Here is a 25,366-nt window from a genome sequence, read left to right on the forward strand (position 1 = left end):
GTTTTATGCTTGCTTATTGCATAAACTTGTTTTCTTGTGCCTCAGTCTCCAGAGGTAAATAAAACATAAAATGACAATGATCATAACAAGATGCAACAATCAACTGAATGGCATTTCCATGTCTGGGAGAACACTTAATAGGAGTTAAAATACCTGGTGTTTCTGTCTACGTTTCCTCTCTTGTTCTATCTTCTGCTGCTTCTCAAGCTTTTCTGTCATACGGGCCTCCCTCAGAGTCTGGCGCTTGCTTCTCTTGTAGGCTTTGGAGTTTAGTGCTGTCTCTAGTATTGTGTCACGACGCATGCAGGCTACTACCTCTTGTCTCAGCTACCGGTGAGAAAAAAGAAACAGTTCAAAAGAAAACCATTTTTCACACACACAAGAACAACTTTAATTAGTAATACAGTAAAGTAAAATTTTAGTGGTGCAGGAGATCTCCCAGCTTCCTTTCCCCTTTCCATTACAGTTCTGCAACTCCTTGATTGTAGCAGAAAGGTCTGTCTCCCTAAATAAATCTTCAGTCTCTGTAGGATGACAGAGAGTCAAACAACATGGCACATCACTTTTTTCCTTCCTTCCTACTGAAAACGACTGTCCTGCTTGTGTGAAAGGCACTAGTCAAGATGTTACACCACTCAAGTAAAGCATGAAAGAACAGATATTACATGCATTTGTAGAATTGGTGCTGAACATAGGTGACAATTGTTCTCATTGTCAGTTGCATGGGAAACAGAATAGGGAGTAGAAAATTGGGAAGGCTTGGAATAATACAGCCACAGTCCCAGCAATACAAGCAGGGAAAGCCTGCCACTTTTCAACTAAGCTCTGACAAAGTCTCGCTATAAAGGAATTGCAAGGGCAGTGGGAAGGAAGATGTAGATAACATGGTACAAAGACTTCTTACAGGAACTATTTTTGCTTGGCCTGACAAATCACATCTCTGCTGCTTCCAAGCCAACCAGGCAAACCAATGACAAGGGGCCCAGAATGGTCTGGCATTGTGACTCCCTTTCTGAAATTCAGATGCTGTTACATATATTCAAGATCTAACTTGTGTCTTAGACATGCTTTTGTTAGGCTTAATTTTCACAGTCTGTGTGTCACAGTGGGAATGCTGAAAACAGATTACAGAGAAATGCTACACACAACAATAAGAGCATTCAACTCTCACCAATAAAAGACCCATGACAAGTATAGTGTCATGAAAATTACATCTATTATGATTTGTGTTGAAAATGGGCTTGCAGTCTGTCCTTCTCTTGTGTCTTTGTGCCACTGCCATTATTTTCATTAAAAACTACCACAATTCTAGGATTACAATTTATATTGGAGGATGGAGCAGGCAGGAGAGAGAACACATGTACATATTCAGTAATAAAGCAAAATAAATACTAAGTTAAACATTTCTGTGAAATTCTTATCAGTCAAGCGTGCTCTTGTTCAAAATCTCCTGTTTGAGGTCAGTGCTGCTGTAAGATCTGACACATGCCACAATATCACATTTGATCCCATGCCACAGCATCACATTTGACTGTGAGCATTACAAGAACTTCCCTGCAGCAAAAGGCATTACCTGGCGCTGGAAATTCAGTAACCTAAGTGCCTTCAACTCCACTGTAGCTTTGGTTCGCAGATCAGGAGGCAAAGAGCCGGGCAAGTTCTCCAGTTCTTGGATTCTGTGAGCAATTCGAGCCTGAAGCCTAAATAAATATAGGATTGGAAAAGATACTGGGAAAAATCTGCCAGTAGTTATCAACAGCATATAGTAAAATTTGGCAATTTACCTCAGGTACTTAGTTGGCTTTTACTACCTGTTTCTGAACTAACAGGCATTTGTATAGATGGAGAAGAATAAGGTTTAATTTTCCATTTACAGAATAAATTGCCAAATAATGAAAATCCTCCTCTGCCCCTCTTCCCCTCTTTTAATTCGGACAGAAAGTATATGTGTGCATAGCATCTTGGAAATTTTATTTTACTCACATTTCTTAGCATTCTGTCTGCAGGTTTGTTTGGTGGGTACTATTTTATGTCTTTAACACATGGTGTTGTCAGAATAGTTACCATACGCAAATAGAATTTTCTTACATGACATATTCACAATATTCATAATTCTACTTGCTTGCTTTATTGTGACAACTTAAAGTTGTCACAATTTCAATAAAATGATAGCACTTACATAGCTATTGGACTACAAACTGGATTCTATTTCACTCTTTCTTCATGGAATTCTTAATTCATTTACAAATCCAAGAGACCAACAATAATACACAAGCCAGAAAAAATGTATTTCCTTCTATTTTTCACATTCAAAATCAAGATCACAGAGTTAACATTTATATAATCTTTATGAGCTTTTTTTTATTTACAAGTAAATATTTATTTGCAAACTCTAAATTTGGCCAAGGCAGCAAAATGACAGACCACAACATTTTAAGTGGTCCAAAAGTTGCATTTAAGTTCAAATGAATCAGAAATAAGAGCTCTTCCTCACACTGCCTCTATTTCCTACATACTTTTTGTAAAAAATGCACACACCCCCAATTAAAATCTCCCAAAGCACAGGAATGGAAACATATCTAATCTCTACATCACATCTCCATTTTTCACTCTCCTAATGTATAAAACATCAGAACACATGAGGAAGAGGTGTCTGGTGCATATTTACATGTTATCATGTGATGAGGATTTCAGCACTAGCCTGCAGGCAGAAAGAAAACATCTTCTAGTGTTGCTTCTCTGCACATTAAGATAATTCTTTCCTTGTACATCCCCTGCTGTGTAAGGGATAATAGAGGATGGTCCGAGTGAGACATGACGGAAAATTACTAGTTGAACCAAACCCAGTATACGTGCCGAGAAAAAGGACCTCAGTACTGTTGCTGCAAAAACTCTGTGCGTGTCCATGAGAACCTGACCTTCGAAGAAGAAAACAAGAAGAAGGGAGTACGACAATGTAGTCACGTATCAGACAGCTGCTGTTAGCAAAGCCCGATCATGAGTCTGGTGAGGCTCACTGCATGCGCTGGCCACGCGTGCAGCGACTCTGGCCTGTACTTTTCCACTCAATCCAGTGCAGGATATAAGGGGGCTGTCTGGGGCCGGAGAGGGAGAGAGAGACATGAGCGCACTTTGAAGATACAGGGGATGCCCTGACCGCGCTGTGCCTGCCTTCCTCTGCCGTACCGATGGGGCTCCTTGTTATCCTGCTGCTCAGTGGTGCTGCTACGGTCTATGGGGTGGTAAGACTCTCTGAAGTAACTTTTGGGACATTTGGGAACTGCTTAGCAAGGCTTCGCAATAAAGCTGAGTTAACTTTTTCTTTGTGTGAGCTCTGGTTTGTATGTTGGAATCTTTAAAAAAGAACCCGTTACACCTGCCCTTTCCCCACACCACACTACAGCAGTAGCACAGTGCCACAGGCACTCTCATACACTCAGTGTTCCAGATGCGCAGCTGGAAGACAGATCACAGAGCAAGTTTGTGTCTGAACACAAGTTCATGTCTACACATGCACACACACACTCTTCTGTGGGTAGTCTGATTATAGGGACTATATGACTGAACCTACTCATTTCTACAGAGAAGTTCACAGTTATTTACTTATCGCCTATCCACTATAGTAGAATAAACATAAGAAATCCATTATTAGCATAACCATATAATTTATAAATCCTGATAAATAACTTGCTAACAGATCAAAATATTAATATTTCACAGTAACTACATGCATACTGAGCAATGTGTAATCTGAAAAGGAAAATGTAATTATTTTTTAAAGCTGCAGACAAGTACCTGTTCTGTAACAGTACTCCTACCCAAAACTTGAGAATAATATATTTTGAGTCTTCCTAGGTACTAACAAAGAAAAATTATTTAATATATTATTCCATTTTTTATATCTGAGATTTTCTCCAGCATTTTAGGTTTCCTCATACAACCTGCTATCTCCTCTTTAATTTAATAGCTTATTTTTTTAATAGAGGTTTCTGCATTTTATCCTGTTTTCATTTTAAGAGCTTGTTGATTTTACACACCTTAAGTATATTAAAATAAAATGCTATCAATTTTTCTAATCTTAAAAATAAATTCTATTTCACAGAATCACATAATCATTTAGGTTGGGAGGGACCTCTTGAAATAAGCTAGTCCAACCATTCTGCTCAAGCAGGGTTACGTAGAGCAAGTTGCCCAGGACTGTGTCCAGTCACATTTTAAATATCTCCAAGGATGGAGACTCCACAACCTCTTTGGGCAACCTGGTCCAGTGTTTGACCACCCTCACAGTAAAAAAGTATTTTTGGGGGTGTTCAGATGGAATTTCATGTATTTTAATTTGTGCCCATTACCTCTTGTCCTGTCACTGAACACTACTGAGAAGAGTCTGGCTCCCTCTTCTTCATTACTCCCTCCCATCAAGTATTTAAACACATCCCCCCTGAGCCTTCTCCAGGCTGAAGAGCCCAAGCTCTCTCAGCCTCTCCTCATATGAAAGGTGCTCCAGTCCCTCAGTCATCTTGCCTGAACAACCTAGTGGCCTTCTATGATGGAGTGACTACATCAGTGGACAAGGGAAAAGCTATGGATGTCATCTATCTGGACTTCTGTAAGGCCTTTGACACGGTCCCCCACAACATCCTTCTCTCAGAATTGAAGAGAGATGGATTTGATGGGTGGACTGTTCAGTGGATGAGAAATTGGTTGGATGGTTCCATCCAGAGGGTAGTGGTAAAGAGCTAAATGTTCAGATGGAGATCAGTGATGAGTGGTGTCCCTCTGGGGTCCGTTTAATATCTTCATTAATGACATAGACAGTGGGATCGAGTGCACCCTCAGCCAGTTTGCAGACGACACCAAGCTGAGTGGTGCGGTTGACATGCCTGAGGGATGGAATGCCATCCAGAGGGACCTGGACAGGCTTGAGAAGTTGGCACATATGAACCTCATGAGGTTCAACAAAGCCAAACGCAGGATCCTGAACCTGGGTCGAGGCAACCCCAGTACCAATACAGTCTGGAGGATGAAGGGATTGAGAGCAGCCTTGTGGAGAAGGACTTGGGGGTACTGGTGGATGAAAAGTTGGACGTGAGCCGACAATGTGTGCTCGCAGCCCAGAAGGCCAGCCATACCCTGGACTGCATACAAAGAAGCATGGCCATCAGGTCAGGGGAGGTGATTCTCCCCCTCTACTCCGCTCTGGTGAGACCCCACCTGGAGTACTGCGTCCAGCTCTGGAGTCCTCAGCACAGGTAAGACATGGACCTGTTGGAGAGGGTCCAGAGGAAGGTCACAAAAATTATCAGAGGGCTGGAGCACCTCTCCTATGAGGACAGGCTGAGATAGTTGGGGTTGGAGAAGAGAAGGCTCTGGGGAGACCTTATTGCAGCCTTTTGGTACCTAAAGGGGGCTTATAAGAAAGATGTGGACAGACTTTTTAGTAGGGCCTGTTGCGATAGGACAAGGGGTAATGGTTTTAAACTAAAAGTGGGTAGATTTAAACTAGATAAAAGGAAGAACTTTTTTACAATGAGGGTGGTGAATCATTGCAACAGTGAAGTAGGGTTTGATATATTAAAGCTGTAAACTAATTGAAGTAGAGGCTTAATATATTAGAACTGTAAATTAGAGTAGGAGCTTAATTTAAGAGACTGGGTGCCTTAAGGCTGTACAAAGAGCAGATGCAACAGTTGTAGTACTAAATGTCAGAACTCATCTCCTATTTTTTTAAGACAGAATGCTTTAGGACAATATAACCTTGTAGTAGAAGCTTATCTCTCAAAACAAGGGGCCCAGGGTTACTGAGGAATGCAGAGACTAGTCAAAGCTAACACCTTTGATGCGCCAGCAAGAATAAAGAAGTAAAGGCCTGCAGTTGACCCAGAAGTCACAATGATGAAGAGGAGTGGAGGAAGTAAACGACCACCAGATGTCTCTGAAGACCACCGAGAGACTCTAGTGCGCATGCAGGAGTGGGCAGTAACCTGTAATAATGAGTTAATGAATAGGCAATAATTTCTTGGAAAGCTAATGAATATGCATACGTAGTATGCATTTAAACCATACAACTAAATCAGTTGTCGTGCACATTAGGTGGATCAATCCCCTGTGCGCCCGGCACTGCAATAAAGAATACCTGCTTAATAGTCACCAAGGCTATTGAGCCTTAACTTCGGCATTTCACTGCATCAACAGGTTGCCCAGAGAGATGGTAGATGCCCCATCACTGGAAACATTCAAGGTCGGGTTGGACGGGGCTCTGAGCAACTTGATCTAGTTGAAGATGTCCCTGCTCATTGCAGGGCAGGTTGGACTAGATGATCATTAAAGGTTCCTTCCAACCCAAACTATTCTATGATTCTATTCTATGATCTTTGTGGTCCTTTGCTGGAATTGCTCCAGTAAGTCCATATCTTGTACTGGGGAGCCCAGAACTGGATACAGTATTCAAGGTGCGGCCTCATCAGCGCTGAGTAGAGGGGAAGGATCTCCTCCTTCGACCTGCTGGCAATGCTCTTCCTAATGCAGCCCAGGATGCTGTTGGCCTTCTTTGCCATGAGGGTGCATTGGATGCTCATGGTCAGCTTCTTGTCCACCAGTACCCCCAGGTCCTTATCTGCAGAGCTGCTTTCCAGTTGGGTAACCCCCAGTGTGTAGTGGTGCATGGGGTTGTTCCTCCTCTCCTCTTGTTGAACTGTGTGAGATTCCTCTCTGCCCTATTTCTCCTGCCTGTCCAGGTCCCTCTGGACAGCAGCACAACTCTCTGGTGTATCAGACACTCCTCCCAGGTTTGGGTCATCTGAAAATTGCCCCATTGTACAAGTCTTTAATGAAGGTGTTAAAAAGGATTGGACCCAGTACTTAACCCTGGGGTACACTGTGTTTTACTAGCTTCCAACTAAACACTGTGTTACCCTCATCACCACCCTCTGAGCCCGTCCCTTCAACCAGTTTTCGGTCCACCTCACTGTCTCTTCATCCAGTCCATACTTCATTAGCTTGTCTATGAGGATGTTATGGGAGACAGTGTTAAAAGCCTTCCTGATGTCTACATAGACAATATCCACTGCTCTCCCCTCATCTACTAAGCCAGTCATCTCATCATAGAAAGTTATCAAGTTGGTCAAGCATGACCTCCCCTTGGTAAATCCATGCTGACTACTCCTAATCACTGTCTTGTCCTTCATGTGCCTGGAAATGGGTTCCAGGCTTTGCTGCTCCATCACCTTCCCAGGGATGGAGGTGAGGCTGACTGGCCTGTAGTTCCCTGGGTCCTCTTTCTTGCCCTTCTTGAAGACAGGAGTGACATTGGCTTTCCTCCTCAGGCACTTCTCCCAATCGCCATGACCTTTCAAAGATTATTGAGAATGGCCTTGCAATGACATCAGCCAGCTCCCTCAGCACTCATGGGTGCATCCCATCAGGGATGGGATAGCAATTTTAAAACAACATATAACATGATTTCTTGGAATACCTTAGATTTTCTATTAATCAGTGACCCAGTTTAGCAATTAAAATTTTTATTATTTCAAAGAAGCCATTAAACAGGGATTCTTAATCAAATTACACAGAAATATAATGACAATAGGGTCTTTACCTATATAAGAAGTGATGATGACGGGTTCCCATCTAATGGTGATTTGCTGCCCAAAGGGACTATGCTTCCTCCCTTGTTTTCCTTCTGGCCCATACACTTCTCCCCTGCTTTCAACTGTCCTTTGTGGTCATGTGACTCCACAGTGAAGTGTATAGGGCAGAACACTATTCACTATTTTGTATGGGTATCTTTCTACCAGTTTTGCTCCCTGAACTGGATCACCATCAGAGAAGTGCCAATGGGGAGACAGTGGGAAGGGTCAGCAGGAAGGAGAGGGAAAAACAGGAGACAGGACTACCTCTTTTGGCAAAAGCTAACAATTAGACTGCCTTAGCTGTACTGTCAAATCACACCAGAAGACCATGCTGCTTTTTTAATTATGGTGCCCTGCAGAAGAAGAATATGTCAATGTTTCTGCCCTGCTATTCAATCTATTTTGGGGTTACTAGAGTTTTCTGATGCAAAGCTTCAATAGTCTTGCAAAACAAATTAAAAAAAATAATTACACCTTCTCTACCCTTGTTTAATGAAAATATTTCAAGAATCAAATATTATGCTGGCTTTCCCTACTTTCTGAGGTAGAGTTCCTTTGATAAATATTTCATTATTGCAATGAAATAATATCATTACTTAACATAAGGGAACTCAGTTGGTTTTTTTAACTTAATCTAGCATATCATAACATCATACATAAAAAAGCTTTAGTTTTAAAATTAAGTGGATTAAAAAATAGAAGTTTCATCACAAGACATCATCTTGACATCTATGTTATTCATAATCAGGGTTGGAACATTTAGGTCAAAAAACACAGTTGTCTGCTTCTTGAGGTACATCTTTGTAAACAATGGCAGTTCTAATTTTTCTTTTGAATGGCTGCCAAGGATGGAGCCCTTAAGTTCTATTCCCTGACCACCACAATGTCTTAGCCTTAGACAGCATCTGGGGCAACATTAGTTTGCACCCCATGGAATGTTTTACTGGGTCTGGCTGGGATGGAGTTAACTTTCTTCATAGCAGCCCATATGGTGCTGTGTTTTGAATTTGCGGCTAAAACAAAACAATGTTGTTAACACACCCATGTTTTGGCTGTTGCTGAACAGTGCTAGCACAGTGTCAAGGCCTTTTCTTTTTCCCACTCTGCATCCCCCAGAGATTAGGTTGGGGTTGCACAAGAAGTTGGGAGGGGACACAGCTGGGACAGTTGACGCAAACTGACCAAAGGGATATTTCATGGCGTATAACATCATGCTCAACAATAAAATGGAGGGATTGGGGTGGTTTGGGAAGGTAGCTATTGCTCAGGGACTGGCTGGGCATCAGTCTACTTGTGGAAGGTGGCAAGTGATTGCCTTTGCATCACTTTTTGGGTTTTGTTTGTTTCTTCTTCCTCTTTCCTTCACTGATTAAACTATCTTTATCTCAACCCACGAGTTTTCTCTCTTTTGCTCTTCCTAGTCTCTCTCCCGTCCCGCTTGGTGGGGGGTGGGAGTGAAGGAGTGGCTGTGTGTTGTTGATGTTGATATACATGTAGAAGCCTTTCTTGTTGTCCTTCACATCCTTCTCCAGATTCAACTCCAGGTGGGGTTTTGCTTTTCTGCTCTTTTCTTAAAGAGCTTTATGTATCCACTGCAGCACTCCAAATCACATGAGCTATCCCAGCACACATCAGTAAACACAATGAGGTCAGACCTTTGTGACCATGCATGGAGTTCTAAGTCCTTCTTTTTATTTTCCATGCTGCATGTGTTTGTGTACAGTCACTTAAAACGGGCCACTAGCCATGCTAGTGGGAAGAAGTGTGAAGGCCTTCACATCATGCTGTCCCTGTGGGCACTTCTTAGCTATTCCCCGTACCTCCACTTTTCTATGAAGATTCTCTGTGAAGATCCTGTCCATTTCCTGCTCATCCTCCCCGATGCTACATAGCCTGCTCCCCTCCTTGCATAGCTCCTTCACCTGGTGGCTCAGTGCTTCTCACAAGTTAGGCCACTGTTGCCCCCAGCCCCAGGGAGGGGTCTCAGGCACTCCCTGCAGCCACAGACCTGGGCAGCTGGGCAGCTGCATCTTTCCTCCAAGGCTCTGTGTCTGGGCCAAGCTCCCCGATGTGCCAGGGGTACTTGCTCCAGCAAGTGCTGGGGACCAAGCCCTGTGGCACGTCACTACCACTGTTCTGCAGCCTCAAGCGGTCCCATACTTTATTGAGCAGAGTTTCTGGCCCCTTTCGGACACAAACTTCCCTCTAACTAACAATATCCCTGTTAGCTGGTCATGTTTGTTGCACTCCTTTGTTGAGAATTACTCTCTAGAGGGTATAGACACTTCTGTCTGTTCCTTAATTTTGTCTCTTTTCTCTGACATATCTCCTCAAACCTATCTCAGCTAACTGCTTGTGCTAGTTCTCTCTCCACTCTTGTCTTCTATGCATGTATCCAATCTTACCCTCCATATCCAAGTTATGTCAGTTTTTAGTCCCATTCTCCTCTGCATTGAGGGCTATAGGACTTGAGGGGGCCTTCAGATTCCCCTGCTGCCACAGCTAGCCACACCATAGAACTTCCTTTCATGTGCTGCTGAAACTCCATCTTAAAACTAGAGATTATACTCACTGAAAAGCTGTTCCAGAACCCTGTACCTCTGACAGCTAGAAATCATCTTCTATTTCCCAGACTAAATTTTTCCTGGTCTATTTATTACCATTTTTTCTTGTACAAACTGTCTGTTACATTAACTAGCTCTTTCCTGAACTGATGCTTTCTTCTTTAATGTAAATATACATATAATAAGGAAAGCAGCACCTTTTAATGTCCTAAAAGTTGAGAAGTACTCATTGGTATAGCCTCTTCTACTACCTACAGGGAAATTACAGAAAAGACTGCCAGACTTCTCAGAGGTGTGCACTGCAAGGATGAGACAGCAGGTGCAAATAAGGGGAATTCTGATTGGACATAAGGAAAAAAAGAATCACAATGAGAGCAGCACTGTAACAGGCCCAGAGAGGTTGTGGGATCTCCATCTTTGGAGACTTTCAAAATTTGCTTGGACAAAGCTCTGAGCAACCTGATCTAACTTTTAAGTTAGCCCTGCTTTGAGCAGGAAGGTTGGACTAGATGCTCTCTACAGGTCTCTTCCAACCTGAATAATTATATAAAGCAACCGTGTTTTTTTGAGCCTTTGCTTGGTTAGGCTATATATACTTCTTTTTTTTTTTGTCACTAAGCCAGAACATCCTTTCTCTGCATCATCTAAGATAACTCTCTATATTTGTTCTGGTTTCAACTAACTTTTCTTTAACTTGAGTATCTAGAATAGCACATATTAGGTTCTCTTAGTGATGTGAATAATTATATTAATAGTTTTTACACTTTATTGGAAATACCTCCCCTCATACATCCTAGCTCATTATCATTAGTGGTTCAAAAGCCTTAGTTCTGAACCTAACACTAAAGACAGTGCCAGAAATTTGAAAGGAACCAGAAACAGACAAGCCAGGAGGCCTTAGACTCAGGTTTAGTACAAGATACCAAAATTAACCTGAACAAACCTAAAAAGCTTTCTTCTGTTATACAGATTTTTGAAAGGACAATAAAGTTTCAGTATTTGCAACCCAGATCTTTGTTGGTATTTGCAACCTTTAACTAACCTCCAAACCATAAAGCAAATCTCTTCCCCTCTTTTGCAGACAGTAGTTGTTTAATGAAATATTTCATTTTAGTAATATCATAAATTCCTTTCATAAGGCTATGTTAAATATAAATGGAAAAATTGGGGGGGGGGGGAGAAATGGGAGAAGAATCCAGTAAAATAAGAACAGGTACAGAACTGATATATGTTTCATCATTAAGAGAGATAGTTCTTGCATTCTTAAAAATGTAATGTATATTGCCACAGCACCTGTACACCTAAGTAATAATACAGTTTACATTATCAGGCAATAAAGCTACAATTTATATATAACCATATAGATATTTTTTTCCAAACCCTTTAGAAGTTAGAATAGTCTACTTGCAATATCTCGTGGCAATTTAGTGTCAGGCAATCACTGGATTTCAGCATTAACAGACAAGCAACACGAAATTTTCAGGGTTATTGAATACTGGACTGGCACTAACTCTACTTTTCTAATTTTCTTTTAGTAAGCTACATCAATTCACAGTACTCAGCAACCATTAATCCTGCACTTTTATTTCTGTGACATAGTAAACCAAAGTTGGTAATCTGCCCTCAGTGAGAGCAAGGCAGATGTTCTAGTTAAAATGACCTTAAAATAAGTTTTCTGTGGGATAGCAGGGATATAGGACTACAAAGAGATCAGGGGAAACAGCAAAAATTTCTATAGGTACATTAATGGTAAGAACAAGACTAGGGAGGGTGTGTGCCCCCTCAGAAAGGGAACGGGAGAACTGGTGACAAGGGATATGGAGAAGGCCGAGGTTCTCAACGACTTCTTTTCCTCAGTCTTCACTGGCAAGGGCTCCAGCCACACTCCCGGAGTCACAGAAGACAATGGCAGGGGTTGGAAAGAACTGCCTATCGTAAGTGAAGATCAGGTTCGTGACCATCTGATGAACCTGAAAGCGTACAAGTCCATGGGACCTGATGGGATACACCCACGGGTACTGAGGGAACTGGTGGATGAGGTTGCTAAACCGCTCTCTATTATATTCCAAAAGTCATGGCAGTCTGGTGAGGTCCCCACTGACTGGAAAAGGGGAAACATAATCCCCATTTTCAAAAAGGGAAAGGAGGAGGAACCAGGGAACTATAGGCCAGTCAGTCTCACCTCCGTGCCTGGTAAGATTATGGAGCAGATCCTCCTGGAGGCAGAAGAATAACGAAGAGGTGATTGGGTACAATCAACACGGCTTCACCAAGGGCAAACCGCGCCTGACAAACCTGGTGGCCTTCTATGAGAAGGTCACAACATCAATAGACAAGGGGAGAGCAAATGACATCATTTACCTGGACCTGAGCAAAGCCTTTGACACTGTCCCGCATGACATCCTGGTCTCCAAGCTGATAAAATATGGGTTTGATGGACGGACAATTCAGTGGATAAAGAACTGGCCTGACGGCCGCACCCAAAGAGTGGCTGTCAATGGGTCCATGTCCAAGTGGAGGCCAGTGACAAGTGGAGTCCCTCAAGGATCAGTACTGGGACCGGTCTTGTTTAACATCTTCGTCAGCGACATGGACAGTGGCATAGAGTGCACCCTCAGCAAGTTTGCCAACGACACCAAGCTGTGTGGGGTGGCTGACACGCTGGAGGGAAGGGATGCCATCCAGAGGGACCTTGACAGGCTGGAGAGGTGGGCCCATGCCAACCTCAGGAAGTTCAACAAGACCAAGTGCAAGGTCCTCCATCTGGGTTGGGGCAATCCCAAGCACCGATATAGGCTGGGCAGTGACTGGCTTGAGAGCAGCCCTGAAGAAAAGGACTTGGGGGTGCTGGTAGACGAGAGGCTCAACATGAGCCGTCAGTGTGCACCAGCGGCCCAGAAAGCCAATCGTATCCTGGGCTGCATCAGGAGAAGCGTGGCCAGCAGGTCGAGGGAGGTGATTCTCCCCCTCTACTCCACTCTCGTGAGACCCCACCTGGAGTACTGCATCCAATTCTGGAGCCCCTACTACAAGAGAGATATGGACGTGCTGGAACGTGTCCAGAGAAGGGCCACGAGGATGATCAGAGGGCTGGAGCACCTCTCCTATGAGGACAGACTCAGAGAGTTGGGGTTGTTCAGTCTGGAGAACAGAAAGCTCCGAGGAGACCTTATAGTGGCCTACCAGTGTCTTAAGGGGGCCTACAAGAAAGCTGGGGAGGGACTTTTTAGGATGTTGCGTAATGGTAGGACTAGAGGGAATGGATTAAAACTAGAGATGGGTCGATTCAGACTGGACGTTAGGAAGCAGTTCTTCACCATGAGGGTGGTGAGACACTGGAACAGGTTGCCCAGAGAGGTGGTGGAGGCCCCATCCCTGGAAGTTTTTAAGGCCAGGCTGGATGAGGCTCTGAGCAACCTGATCTAGTGGGAGATGTCCCTGCCCAGGGCAGGGGGGTTGGAACTAGATGATCTTTCAGGTCCCTTCCAACCCCGACAATTCTATGAGTCTATGAACAATGAAGCATCTCCTAAGGAAAGCTTTCCTCTCTCTTTAATACCTGTTTCTCCAAGGATATGGAGAATTATACATACATTAACTGATGACAAAAGTAGAAATACCCTTATTGACACCATTTTGTGCAAAGTGCACCTGCACATCCATGACAGCAAGAATGCAATAGAAAGAACAAAGGTCTATTTTACATACATATGTATTTGGGTCAATGTATCAGAAAGCATTAGGGTACATTAGAATTTCATCAAAAATATTATGTTTGGAGCTGATTTAAAATTGATTTTTTTTTTATTTGAACTTAGTATTAGTAATTTTAAGTGCTGCTCAATTTTGTCTTAATATCAGTCAGGCACAGTAGACAGTCTGATACAAGAATCTAAAATTCCTGAAAAAATAAAATGGATGTAATACTGCATTAACTGCAGGAGACTCATTTAGTGTCTTCAAGAGAACAGAAAATGAAAGCAGAATTAGGTCAGTAAGGTTTTCCATACTGATTGAACACCAAATCAAGAAGGGTTACTCTTCTGGCAAGAAAGAGTTCCATTAAAAGCAATGGATATTTGTTCAGGTCCACAGAAGTTTGTGATTCCTTGAAATAAGAATGCTTCGTCAACAGGCCCACCTTGATTGGGTGGCCTGTAGTAAATACCAACCACGAGATTTCCTTTGTTGATTTGGCCCCTAATTTTTACCCATAAGCTCTCAACTTGTTTATCACTGTTTTTCAAAGACAGCTCTATGCAGTCAGTCCTTTTTTTTTTACATAGAAGGCAACCCCCCTGTCCCTCCTTCCTTGCCTGTCCCTTCTGAACATTTTATAGCCATCGATTGCAGTGCTCCAGGCGTGTGATTCATCCCACTGCATTTCAGTGATAGCAATTAGATCATAGCTTTCTAGCTGCACAGTGGCTTCCAGCTCCTCCTGTTTGCTACCTATTCTGCATGCATTCACATAGAGGCATTTCAGTTGGGCTGTCAACTGTGTTACCTTTTTAGAGTAACACACCCTGATTCCTTAGAGGCTTTTCACAGGTGTTTCCTATTGGTTCCTAATACATCAGCAGCCCCTGGCTCTTCTCTGTTACTCAAAACTCCATCCCTTTCTCCTGATAAATCTAGTTTAAATCTAGTTTAAAGCTCTCATAAGTCTGACTAAAAGCTCTCCTTATAAGCCTGGCCAGTTTGTTAGCGAAGACCCTCCTGTCCCACTTGGTCAGGTGAATCCCATCAGCTCCCAACAGACCCAGATTCTCAAAGGTAGATCCATGACCATAGGAGCCAAAACCTTGAGTATGGCACCAGCTATGCAGTCAGGCATTCACCTGTTCAATTTGTCTCCTCCTTCCTGAACCCCTTCCCCTGACTGGGAGGACAGAGGAGACAAGACAAGAGAGACAAGATAGATGTTAGATACAAGAAAAGAGGGAGAGAGAGATGAGAAAGGACAAGAGACAGATGAGACGGGCAAGAGAGATGAGATGCTCTGCATGCAACTAGGTGTATAGAAATATGCATCTCCCCCAAAAGCAAACTATTAATCACTTATGAGGGTGCATATACACAAAGAGGAATGGCCAAATACCAAGCAACTGACTTCTTATATAGCAGATAAATTAGCAGTAAGTGAATGTGACGCAGCAGACTTCACAACTTCAGTTGAGAAACACCATGCTCGAGGCCACAGATTGTGGCATCAGATTTAAAGCAGAGACTTCTCCACAGCGAGGCAATATGACAAAATTTAAACTTTTGGTCTAGATATCTGAATTATGGGATTTGTTGAAGCATCTTGCATCATTTTTTGAAGATGTGAATAATTCACCATTTTTATTTAAAAATTTATTTCATAGTAAAATGCTTTCTCATTAAAAAAGGAGCTCTCGTTTACTATACAGTAATAGTTTTTCAAATATATTGCTAACGTCACTGGGTTTTCAGGATGCAAATGTTTATATTAACTTTCTTCTGTTCCCATTTTACTAAGAAGGCATGAATACTTCATACTGTTATATTAACTCTACTTATACTAAAGCTAAGTCTATTACCATAATTAAAAGATCTATACAAGTTCTAAGTACCTTGGTATACAAAACAAAACAAATTCCCAACAACCCTCAATATTTTAAAAGCTTGAATTACTAGCCAGCCATTACAAAAATAATTCTACTATTCCAGAATCCCTCTCAAACTTCCATCTTATTTAGCCTGCCGGGATCAAGCTATTCAGAACCTAATGGATATGCTGTGACTGCAACCAATTTCTACATAGTCAAGTAGATCTACCTCAGTTATTTTCTGCTGTCCCTCACTCCCCTTCCTTCCCCATTTATGCATATCCTCAAGTCATAAAATTTGGCACAAACAGTGAAGCAGTGGAGCAGTGCTGGAAGGGCAGAGGCAGTTACAAATGAGTTTATGCAATACCGGCCAAATGATTGCTGGCTCAGGTTAATGCTATGAACCTTCATTCAGAGCAACAGTGAAACTGTATTATGGTGCATCCTCATGGTTGATGAGAAGCTCAACATGAGCTGTCAATGTGTGCTTGCAAACCAGAAGGCCAACCGTATCCTGGGCTACATCAAAAGAAGCGTGGCCAGCAGGTCAAGGGAGGTGATTCTGCCCCTCTACTCTGCTCTGGTGAGACCCCACCTGGAATACTGTGTCCAGCTCTGGAGTCCTCAGCACAAGAAGGACATGGACCTGTTGGAACGGGTCCAGAGGAGGGCCACAAAGATGATGAGAGGGCTGGAGTACCTCTGCTATGAAGACAGGCTGAGAGAGTTGGGGTTGTTCAGCCTGGGGAAGAGAAGGCTCCGGGGAGACCTTATAGCAGCCTTCCAGGGTCCTACAAGAAAGCTGGAGAGGGACTTTTTACAAGGGCATGTAGTGATAGGATGAGGGGTAATGGCTTCAAATTGGGAGAGGGTAGATTTAGATTGGATATCAGGAAGAAATTTTTCACTATGAGGGTGGTGAGACACTGGAACAGGTTGCCCAGAGAGGTGGTGGATGTCCCATCCCTGGAGGTGTTCAAGGCCAGGCTGGATGGGGCTTTGAGCAGCCTGGTCTAGTGGGAGGTGTCCCTGCCCAGGGCAGGGGGGTTGGAACTAGATGATCTTTAAGGTCCCTTCCAATCTAAACCATTCTATGATTCTATGATTTTCTGAAAAAGCTGTTAGATCATGACTGTACACACCAAAATAGCTACAGCCATTCCATACTAAGGTGAAAATTATGAGACTGACAGAATGACCACAACTATAAGTCAGAAAAGCACTTAAGCATGCTCTTATGTAAAAACCACAAGTGTTTTGCTGGATCAAGGCCTGGTTTCTGGATATCATACCATATCCTTCCTGGGATGCTCGATATAAAAGTTCATGCCACTTACCCTCCCTCCTGTATCTGAAAAGGTAGAACACATTTGCAGAGCAAGTATTCATTTAATCCCATTTTCAGTGACATTACCATCTTTTGTCTACTTTCCCCCTATATTGTTTCCCCCTCACTGTTTTAGCAACAAGAAGAGGCATTATAATTTCAGATCAAGCAAATACACTATGGGGAGTCTGGTACTTTAGATACAAGTCAACCTTTTTCCCCCCACAGTCCTCAAGGGGAATTGTATAATAGTGTCAGTAAGGGGAGGGAACAGTTTCTTTCTAACCACAGAAAATCATAAGAGATTAGATCCTCTGTGTGTTACTAGGAATATTACTGGGTACTAATCACCTTTTAATTAGGGTACTTACTTAGGAGTCTAATTCAACATTTATGGACCATACTTCCTGGTATCCTATTTTTCATCTTCACTTTCACCTCCTAAATACTCTATTCTTTGGTAGTCCAGCTAACCCATTTATCATTATACAAAATTAGTTTTTGCTTTGGCCACTTAGTCTTCAGCCTTTTCATTGCCATTTTTTTTTCCTTCTAATTTCTTTTTGTTTATGGTTCTGAATACTTTCTGTACTAAAATAGTTTCCATGTGGATTACAAAGATTTTAATTTCATAGCTATTATTATTTGCAGCTTTCCAAATATCACACTAATCCAGACAAGTGCTTGAGTCCATTTTAAAGTTAAGCTGGTTTGCAGTGATACTACCAATATGCTTTGCTAATTCAGAACTTGGGCTGAAATTAAATCATGCTTTACGGTTTGATGTCTGCATTCGTATTTGACATGGTCCCTCTATGGAAACTCAATTTCAACTACGATCACTACATTACAGGGGATGATTGCAAGAGTGCCCACTGAGAAAGTAAAAAATAAGCATATGCATTTAAATCTTGTTATTCAGCTTTTACCTATATTCACGTTCCTGGAGTATTTCAATTGGATCCAACCCTTGTGGTTTCTGGATAGGGCTGATACGATTCTGTTTTTGCTGCAGCTGCACAATAGGTGAAGGCTGTCCAGGTGTGGGCTGTGGTACAGAGGGCCCAGGCATGGCTGCAGAAGGCTGGGAAGCAGTGTGGGCAGGAGAAGGCCTCCCACTAGGAGGTGGTACAGAGAGCTTTTGTGGTGTATTAGGAACACTCATATCTGGGGCTTGGCCTAGAACATAAGAAATATGATAACACGAAATATGGAATGCAGTAAAAAATCTAAGATGATTTTTTAGGTCAAAACATGAAGCTAAGACAAACATTCAAACTCATCAGGAAAAATACTAGGCTTCCCTCCCTATAGAGAAACAAACTCAAACAGACATTGCAGAAAGGGATCCAAAAATAATAAAAGTGCATATCAATTTATAGAAACACCCTTTTTTTTAATTCACACTGTTTTTTAAGTAAATCTAACATTAGTAAGAACTCTCTAGAACTAGTTTCATATAAATGCAGGACCAAATTCTGCCTCTTCATATGTCCATTGTCCTTATACCACTTTCAAGGATGCATCCACAGTCACAATTTGACTAGAAGCATGAGTAGGCCTGCTTTTACAACTCTCTGTGCGAACCAGTAAGCTGTATTAAAATTTCAGCAAGAGTACTTAAATATACCTGGCAAATATAAATAGCTTCCATTTTGCCCCCAACTCCCAATTAATTATATTTATGTACCTGAAATACTTGGTATCTGATTACTCTTTTATGTTATAGCATTCTAATTATTTTGAAAGTTAACTAACTCATCAGTTAACGTGAATATAGCACCTGCTGATAACAGCACAGGTTTCAGTACTCTAACAAGTCAGGAAGTCACTCATGCACACAGATGTGAGAGTCACTGAGAACAGACATCTGCAACAATAAAGATAGCACTTGATTGTTTGAGGAAACATAATAATTTATTGCTAAAAAATGCAACTACACAATATGCCTGTAGTCTTGTAATCAATTTCACTTTAGATTCAGCATCCTGACCATCTGGCATTCAACGATCTGCATCAATCTCTGGAAAAGGAACAAGCTTATATATTTAATTCTGATTGTAGAGGGTGCTTCATGTTTAGGTTGCCTAACAGCTGCAATAATTTCATCTGGTCAACTCATTCACCTCTGAATAAGTGGTAAAAAACTCCTTGATACTTAGGTGCTAGGCAAAGTAAAGGTCACACCATTTCTTCTTTATACCTTTTTATTTCCCTATGCTTTTTCCTGCCTCTTTTCCCCAATCCCTATCCACACAGTTTAACCTTAACTGTATGCATGTTATAAAATTACCGCTATACTCCCTTCTACCTTCTGTCCAAGGTTTAGGGGTCATGGCAGCTATATGTCCGGGTACTCCTGGAGCTGGACCTGGGCCAGCTGTAGGACCACTCATTGCATGTGACCCAATACCTATAATTTAACAAAGGAAAGAAAATTAATAAAATATAAAACATTACTACACATTAAAAAATCCCTCTGCATTCCAATATGCTAGTCTATTTATTCAAATAAGCTTTTGTGCATTAAACACAGATTTAAGTGGATTCCACTGTGCAAAAAAATAATGTAATGAGCTATATTAAAATCACATCTTTTAAAATACTTGATGACAAAGCCACATGCATTGAAATTAAGTGACCACTTATTCAAATTATTTTTAGAAGAAAACAGGATCATCTTTACTCTCAGCTTCTAAAGATAAATAACAGTTTACATAAATCGTTAACTCTTTAAAATAATCACCATATTTTTTAATCTGAAGGTAATTTTGTGCCCAAAATCATTTGTATGATGGATATTATGATATCATGAACACAGAATTCTTATTTCAAGAGAGTAATAAACAGCAGGAGGAGATTAATTTTTAAAAACAAAGATCACGTTTTCATAGCCCTTGGTTAAAAAAAATGTACAAAATGGAAAAGACAAAAGAAATAAATAAAGAATATTTAAAACTGCCTTTAAGTAAACTGGAATTTTTTTCCCCATGGGAAAAGGCCCTAAAAGGTCTGAAGTTGAAAGTAACGAAAAGTCAAAAAATACACACATAATACTGTTATTAAGATATCACAGTGGGATCCATATAATATCCACATGGCTAGATAAACTATTTCTTTATTTTCTTGAAGTTGTGAAGGAGGGGAAAAGTGAAAGACAATCATCATACAAATTAATGAACTTACAAACAAAACCAAACTTCAACAACAGAAAACTCTCCTCCTTTCCCTCCCGATTAAATTGATCTTAGGATTGGACTTGTTGGGAAAACTTAACAGGTGCAAGCTGTTTAAACCTCCATCCCTGGAAAGGTGGAACAGCTCATCCTGGATGCCATCTCTAAGCATGCAGAGGGAAAAAAGGTCATCAGTAGTAGCGAGCATGGATTCACCAAGGGGAAATCATGCTTGACCAATCTGATAGCTTTCTATGATGGCATGACTGGCTGGGTGGATGAGGGGAGGGCAGTGGACATTGTCTACCTTGACTTCAGCAAGGCTTTTGACACGGTCTCCCATAACATCCTCATAGGGAAGCTTAGGAAGAGTGGGCTAGATGAATGGACAGTGGGGGGGATTGAGAACTGGCTGAAAGACAGAGCTCGGAGGGTCGTGATTAGGGGCACAGAGTCTAGTTGGAGGTCAGTGACGAGTGGTGTTCCCCAGGGGTCAGTACTGGGCCCAGTCCTCTTCAATGTATTCATCAATGACCTGGATGAGGGGATAGAGGGCACCCTCAGCAAGTTTGCCGATGACACAAAGCTGGGGGGGGTGGCTGACACACCAGAAGGCTGTGCCGCCATATGGAGAGACCTGGACAGGCTGGAGAGTTGGGCAGAGAGGAACCTTATGAAATTCAACAAGGGCAAGTGTAGGGTCTTGCACCTGGGGAGGAATAACCCCCTGCACCAGGACAGGTTGGGGGCTGACCTGATGGAAAGCAGCTCTTCAAAAAATGGACCTGGGAGTCCTGGTGGACAACAGGATGACCATGAGTCAGCAATGTGCCCTTGTGACCAAACAGGCCAATGGTCTCCTGGGCTGCATTAAAAAGAGTGTGGCCAGCAGGTCGAGGGAGGTCATCCCCCCCTCTACTCTGCCCTGGTGAGGCCGCATCTGGAGTGCTGTGTCCAGTTCTGAGCCCCCCCGTTCAAGGACAGGGAACTGTCTCCAGCGGAGGGCTACAAAGGTGATCAAGGGACTGGAGCACCTCTCTTATGAGGAAAGGCTGAGAGACCCGGATCTGTTTAGCCTGGAGAAGAGAAGACTGAGAGGGGAGCTCATCAATGCCTATAAATATCTAAAGGGCAGGTGTCAAGAGGATGGGGGCAGACTCTTCTCAGTGGTGCCTGGTGACAGGACAAGGGGCAACGGACACATGCTGGAACACAGGAAGTTCCATCTAAACATGAGGAAAAACTTCTTTACTTTGAGGGTGGCAGAGCCCTGGCACAGGCTGCCCAGAGAGGTGGTGGAGTCTCTGTCTCTGGAGACATTCAAAACCCGCCTGGATGCATTCCTGTCCAGCCTGCTCTAGGTGACCCTGCTCTGGCAGGGGGGTTGGACTAGATGATCTCCAAAGGTCCCTTCCAACCCCTACAATTCTGTGATTCTGTGAAAGTAACACATCTCTTTAAGACTGAAATAAGTTTTTATACTGCATTGTAATATCTTTTATGAGAATCTCTTTTCCCTGTGTTATGGACTTGACAGCATACTGCATATAATTTCAATTTTCATGATCTGCATAATCAGTCAACTTCTAGATTTTATATCTATTTTTCTGCATGGCAACAGGGGAGTGAAAAAGCATTCTAAGAAGAGCAGTAAAATGTAATTGGCAAATTGTGACAAACATTTGCAAAAGTTGCAGGCATAATCAGGACAGACGGTATATAAACTACTTTTATCTCTATTTTTAAAAATAATTAGTGTCCTATTAATAACGTGCTTTATGCACTTACTCCAACTCCAACCATAGGTCATTGTTCATATAGATATCTGCAAATGGTTCCAAATTATATGCCTGCACACCAACAATTTCTGTTATTTTCCACAGGTAGAACTTAAAGAAATATCTTGACAATGACATGGTGCCTACATTCACTTACTTGATTGCCTACTATAGGCAGCAGGAACCTGTTGCTGCTGAATGCCAGGCAGGGTCCTCTTTCCTTGAACAGCAAGTTGAAGGTTTTCTGGCAAAGACTGACCTCTAGCAAACATTTTGTATGCCAGAATCTGAGCTCGGAGCTGATGTAGCTGTACAGGACTGAAAGGGCAAGGAGCTCTGTTGGGCTGACTCATAACTTGTGGGTCTCCTGGTATCATGGGTCCTGGCTGACATGGTGTCATCTGGGGTGGAGTTGGACCTCGTCCAGACATTGGACTGGGCACATGTTCTGGTGCTCCCAGTGGAGATGGGTGTGGAGACATGTAGCCTGGAGCAGATAAGAGGTTCAAAAACTTATTTGCCAGGTTAATCAAGTCTAAACTCCATTGAAGTTTCTTTACCATAAACAGTATCTGAAGTATAAAAAATTCTCTCTCACATTAGTAGAGCTATAATATTTTCTACAAGAACAGAAGTATGATCTGAAATTCCCTGAGATAGCAAGAAGACTACAAGAGTTATTAGTCAAACAGAATAATTAACTCCCCTCACATTTGGGGTAAAACAAACTAAAACTAAATTACATGTAAAATACAGCAATCAAATGGCATGATAGGGCACTGGTTCACCTGTATGTTGAATTAATATTTCATTATAGAATGTTTTCAAAGATATTTGCCTATTTTACAGCTTATAAAATCAGCATTATATTTATATATTTATATATATATTTATATATTTATTTTGATGTGCCTACATCAAAGCACCTATTCAATGATATATAACCTTTTTGCTAATACTCTCCAACATACAAATATAAAAACAGACAGTATCTAATTAATATTTTTATATAGTCCCTCAAGCTTATATGGATTAAAGCTTTTAGTTTGAGAAACAACATTCACTACCTTTTACCATCCAGGTGCTGGAAAACCCAGAGTATCAACTTTGAACACAAAAACTATCTTCTGAAGAAGCTGGTGGTGCCTCTGTATTAACATATTTAAGAAAGGGGAAGAAACGCTATGCAGCAGCTGTGAGAGAGAGGATTGAGAAAAATGTGAGAGAAGCAACTCTGCAGACACCAAGGTCAGTGAAGAAGGAGGGGGAGGGGGTGCTCCCGGCACTGGAGCAGAGATTCCCCTGCAGCCCATGGTGAAGACCATGGTGACACAGGTTGTCCCCCTGCAGCCCATGGAGGACCACAGTGGAGCAGGTATTCACCCTGCAGTCTGTGGAGGACCCTGCGCCAGAGCAGGTGGATGCACCCTGGAGGAGGCTGTGATCCCATGGAGAGCCCACGCTGGAGTAGGCTCCTGGCTGGAACTGCAGCCCATGGACAGGAGCCCGTGCAGGATTTCTGGCAGGAACTGTGGCCTGTGGGGGACTCATGCTGGAGCAGTCTGTTCCTGAAGGACTGCACCCCATGGAAAGGATCTATGCTGGAGCAGTTCATGAAGAACTGCAGCCTGTGGGAAGGACCCACATTGGAGAAGTTCATGAAGGACTGTCTCCTGTGGGAGGGACCCCATGCCGGAGCAGGGGAAGAGCATGAGAAGGAAAGAGCGGCAGAGAAAAAGCTTTATGAACTGACTGCAACCCCCATTCCCCATCCCCCCTGTGCCAATCAGTGGTGGAGGAGGAGGTAGAAGAGCCAGGAGTGAAGTTGAGCCTGGGAAGAAGGAAGTGGTAGGGGGAGGGTGTTTTTAGCTTTGTTTTTGTTTCACTGGTGAGTGATCTCCCTGCCCTCATCTCAACCAGTGAGTTTTTTTCACAAACATTCTTGATTATCTTTGAAAGGTCATGATGATTGGGAGAGGTTCCTGAGGACTGGAAGAAAGCAAATGTCACTCCTGTTTTCAAGAAGGAGGAAGGAAACTACATGCCAGTCAGTCTCGCCTCTGTCCTCGGGAAGGTGATGGAACAAATAAACTTGGAAGCCATTTCCAAACATATGAAAGATGAGAAGGCGATTGGGAGCAGTCGGCATGGATTTATGAAAGGGAAATCAAGCTTAACCAACTTGATAGCCTTCTATGATGAGATGACTCACTTGGTGAACTAGGGGAGAGCAGTGCATGTTGTTTACCTTGACTTTAGCAAGGCTTTTAGCATAGTCTCCCATAGCATCCTTATAACCAAATTGGTGAGATATGAGATATACTGCAGCTGGTACTGTTTAACATCTTCATTAATGACCTGAATGATGGGACAGAGTGCACTCTCAGCAAGTCTGCAGATAATAAAGAATTGGAAAGAAGTGGCTGATACACCAGATGGTTGTGCTGCCATTCAGAGGGACCTCAACAGGCTGAAGAAATAGGCAGACAGGAACCTCATGAAATTCAACTAAGGGAAATGCCCAGTCCTGCCCCTGAGGAGGAATAACCCCATTCATAAATACAGACTGGAGGCTGAACAGCTCGAAAACAGCTTTTTAGAAAAAGACCTGGGGGTCCTTGTTGACACCAACTGTAACATGAGCCAGCAATGTGCCCTTGCAGCAAAGGCAGCCAAAAGCATCTTGGGCTGCTTTAGGAAGAGTGTTGCTAGCAAATAAAGGGAGGCAATTCTTCCCCTCTACTCAGCATTGGTGAGATCACACCTGGAGTACTGTGTCCAGTTCTGGGCTTCCCAGTACAAGAGAGACATAAACATACTGGAGCGAGCTCAGAAAAGGGCCACAAATATAATGAATTATGATCAGAACGTTTGACATATGAGGAGAGATTGAGTGAGATGGGATGGGAAGATGGAGCCAGACTCTTCTCAGTGGTGTCTACTGAAAGGACAACAGGCAATGGGCACAAACTAAAACACAAGAAATTCCACTTAAAGCTTTTTTTTTTTACTGTGAGGCTGGTCAAACACTGTACCAGGTTGCCCAGAGAGATTCTGGAATCTCTGTCCTTGGAGATATGCAAAACCCAACTGGTCAAGATCCTGAGCAACCTGCTCTAGTTGACCTGTTTTTGAGCAGGGGGGTTGAACTAGATGATCTCCAGAGTTCCCTTCTGACCTCAACTATTCTGTGATTCAATGGTTTACCAGTGACAGTACTTGCAAGCTTGTACTCGTAAAGCCTCTGTACCACCTGATTTTTCCTATCTCCACATACATCTACCACAGGTGAGCATGCACGAATGCTGAATAAGGTA

The 25,366-nt window shown here is 42.5% G+C and overlaps 1 protein-coding gene across 1 annotated transcript in view; it reads right to left on the reverse strand.

The window, feature by feature from the left end:
• Positions 1-25,366, reverse strand: part of LOC128901955 (probable global transcription activator SNF2L2) — a 187,753-nt gene that overhangs the window by 149,434 nt on the left and 12,953 nt on the right. The window contains exons 3-7 of the mRNA XM_054184156.1: positions 22,207-22,536; positions 19,407-19,508; positions 18,025-18,274; positions 1,574-1,700; positions 154-327 (exon numbers count right to left, since the gene is read on the reverse strand). Of these exons, the coding sequence (XP_054040131.1) occupies positions 154-327; positions 1,574-1,700; positions 18,025-18,274; positions 19,407-19,508; positions 22,207-22,536 (983 nt within the window). The remainder of the gene's footprint in view (positions 1-153; positions 328-1,573; positions 1,701-18,024; positions 18,275-19,406; positions 19,509-22,206; positions 22,537-25,366) is intronic.

This window comes from Rissa tridactyla, chromosome W, assembly GCF_028500815.1.
Source record: "Rissa tridactyla isolate bRisTri1 chromosome W, bRisTri1.patW.cur.20221130, whole genome shotgun sequence".
Taxonomy (NCBI): Eukaryota; Metazoa; Chordata; class Aves; order Charadriiformes; family Laridae; genus Rissa; species Rissa tridactyla.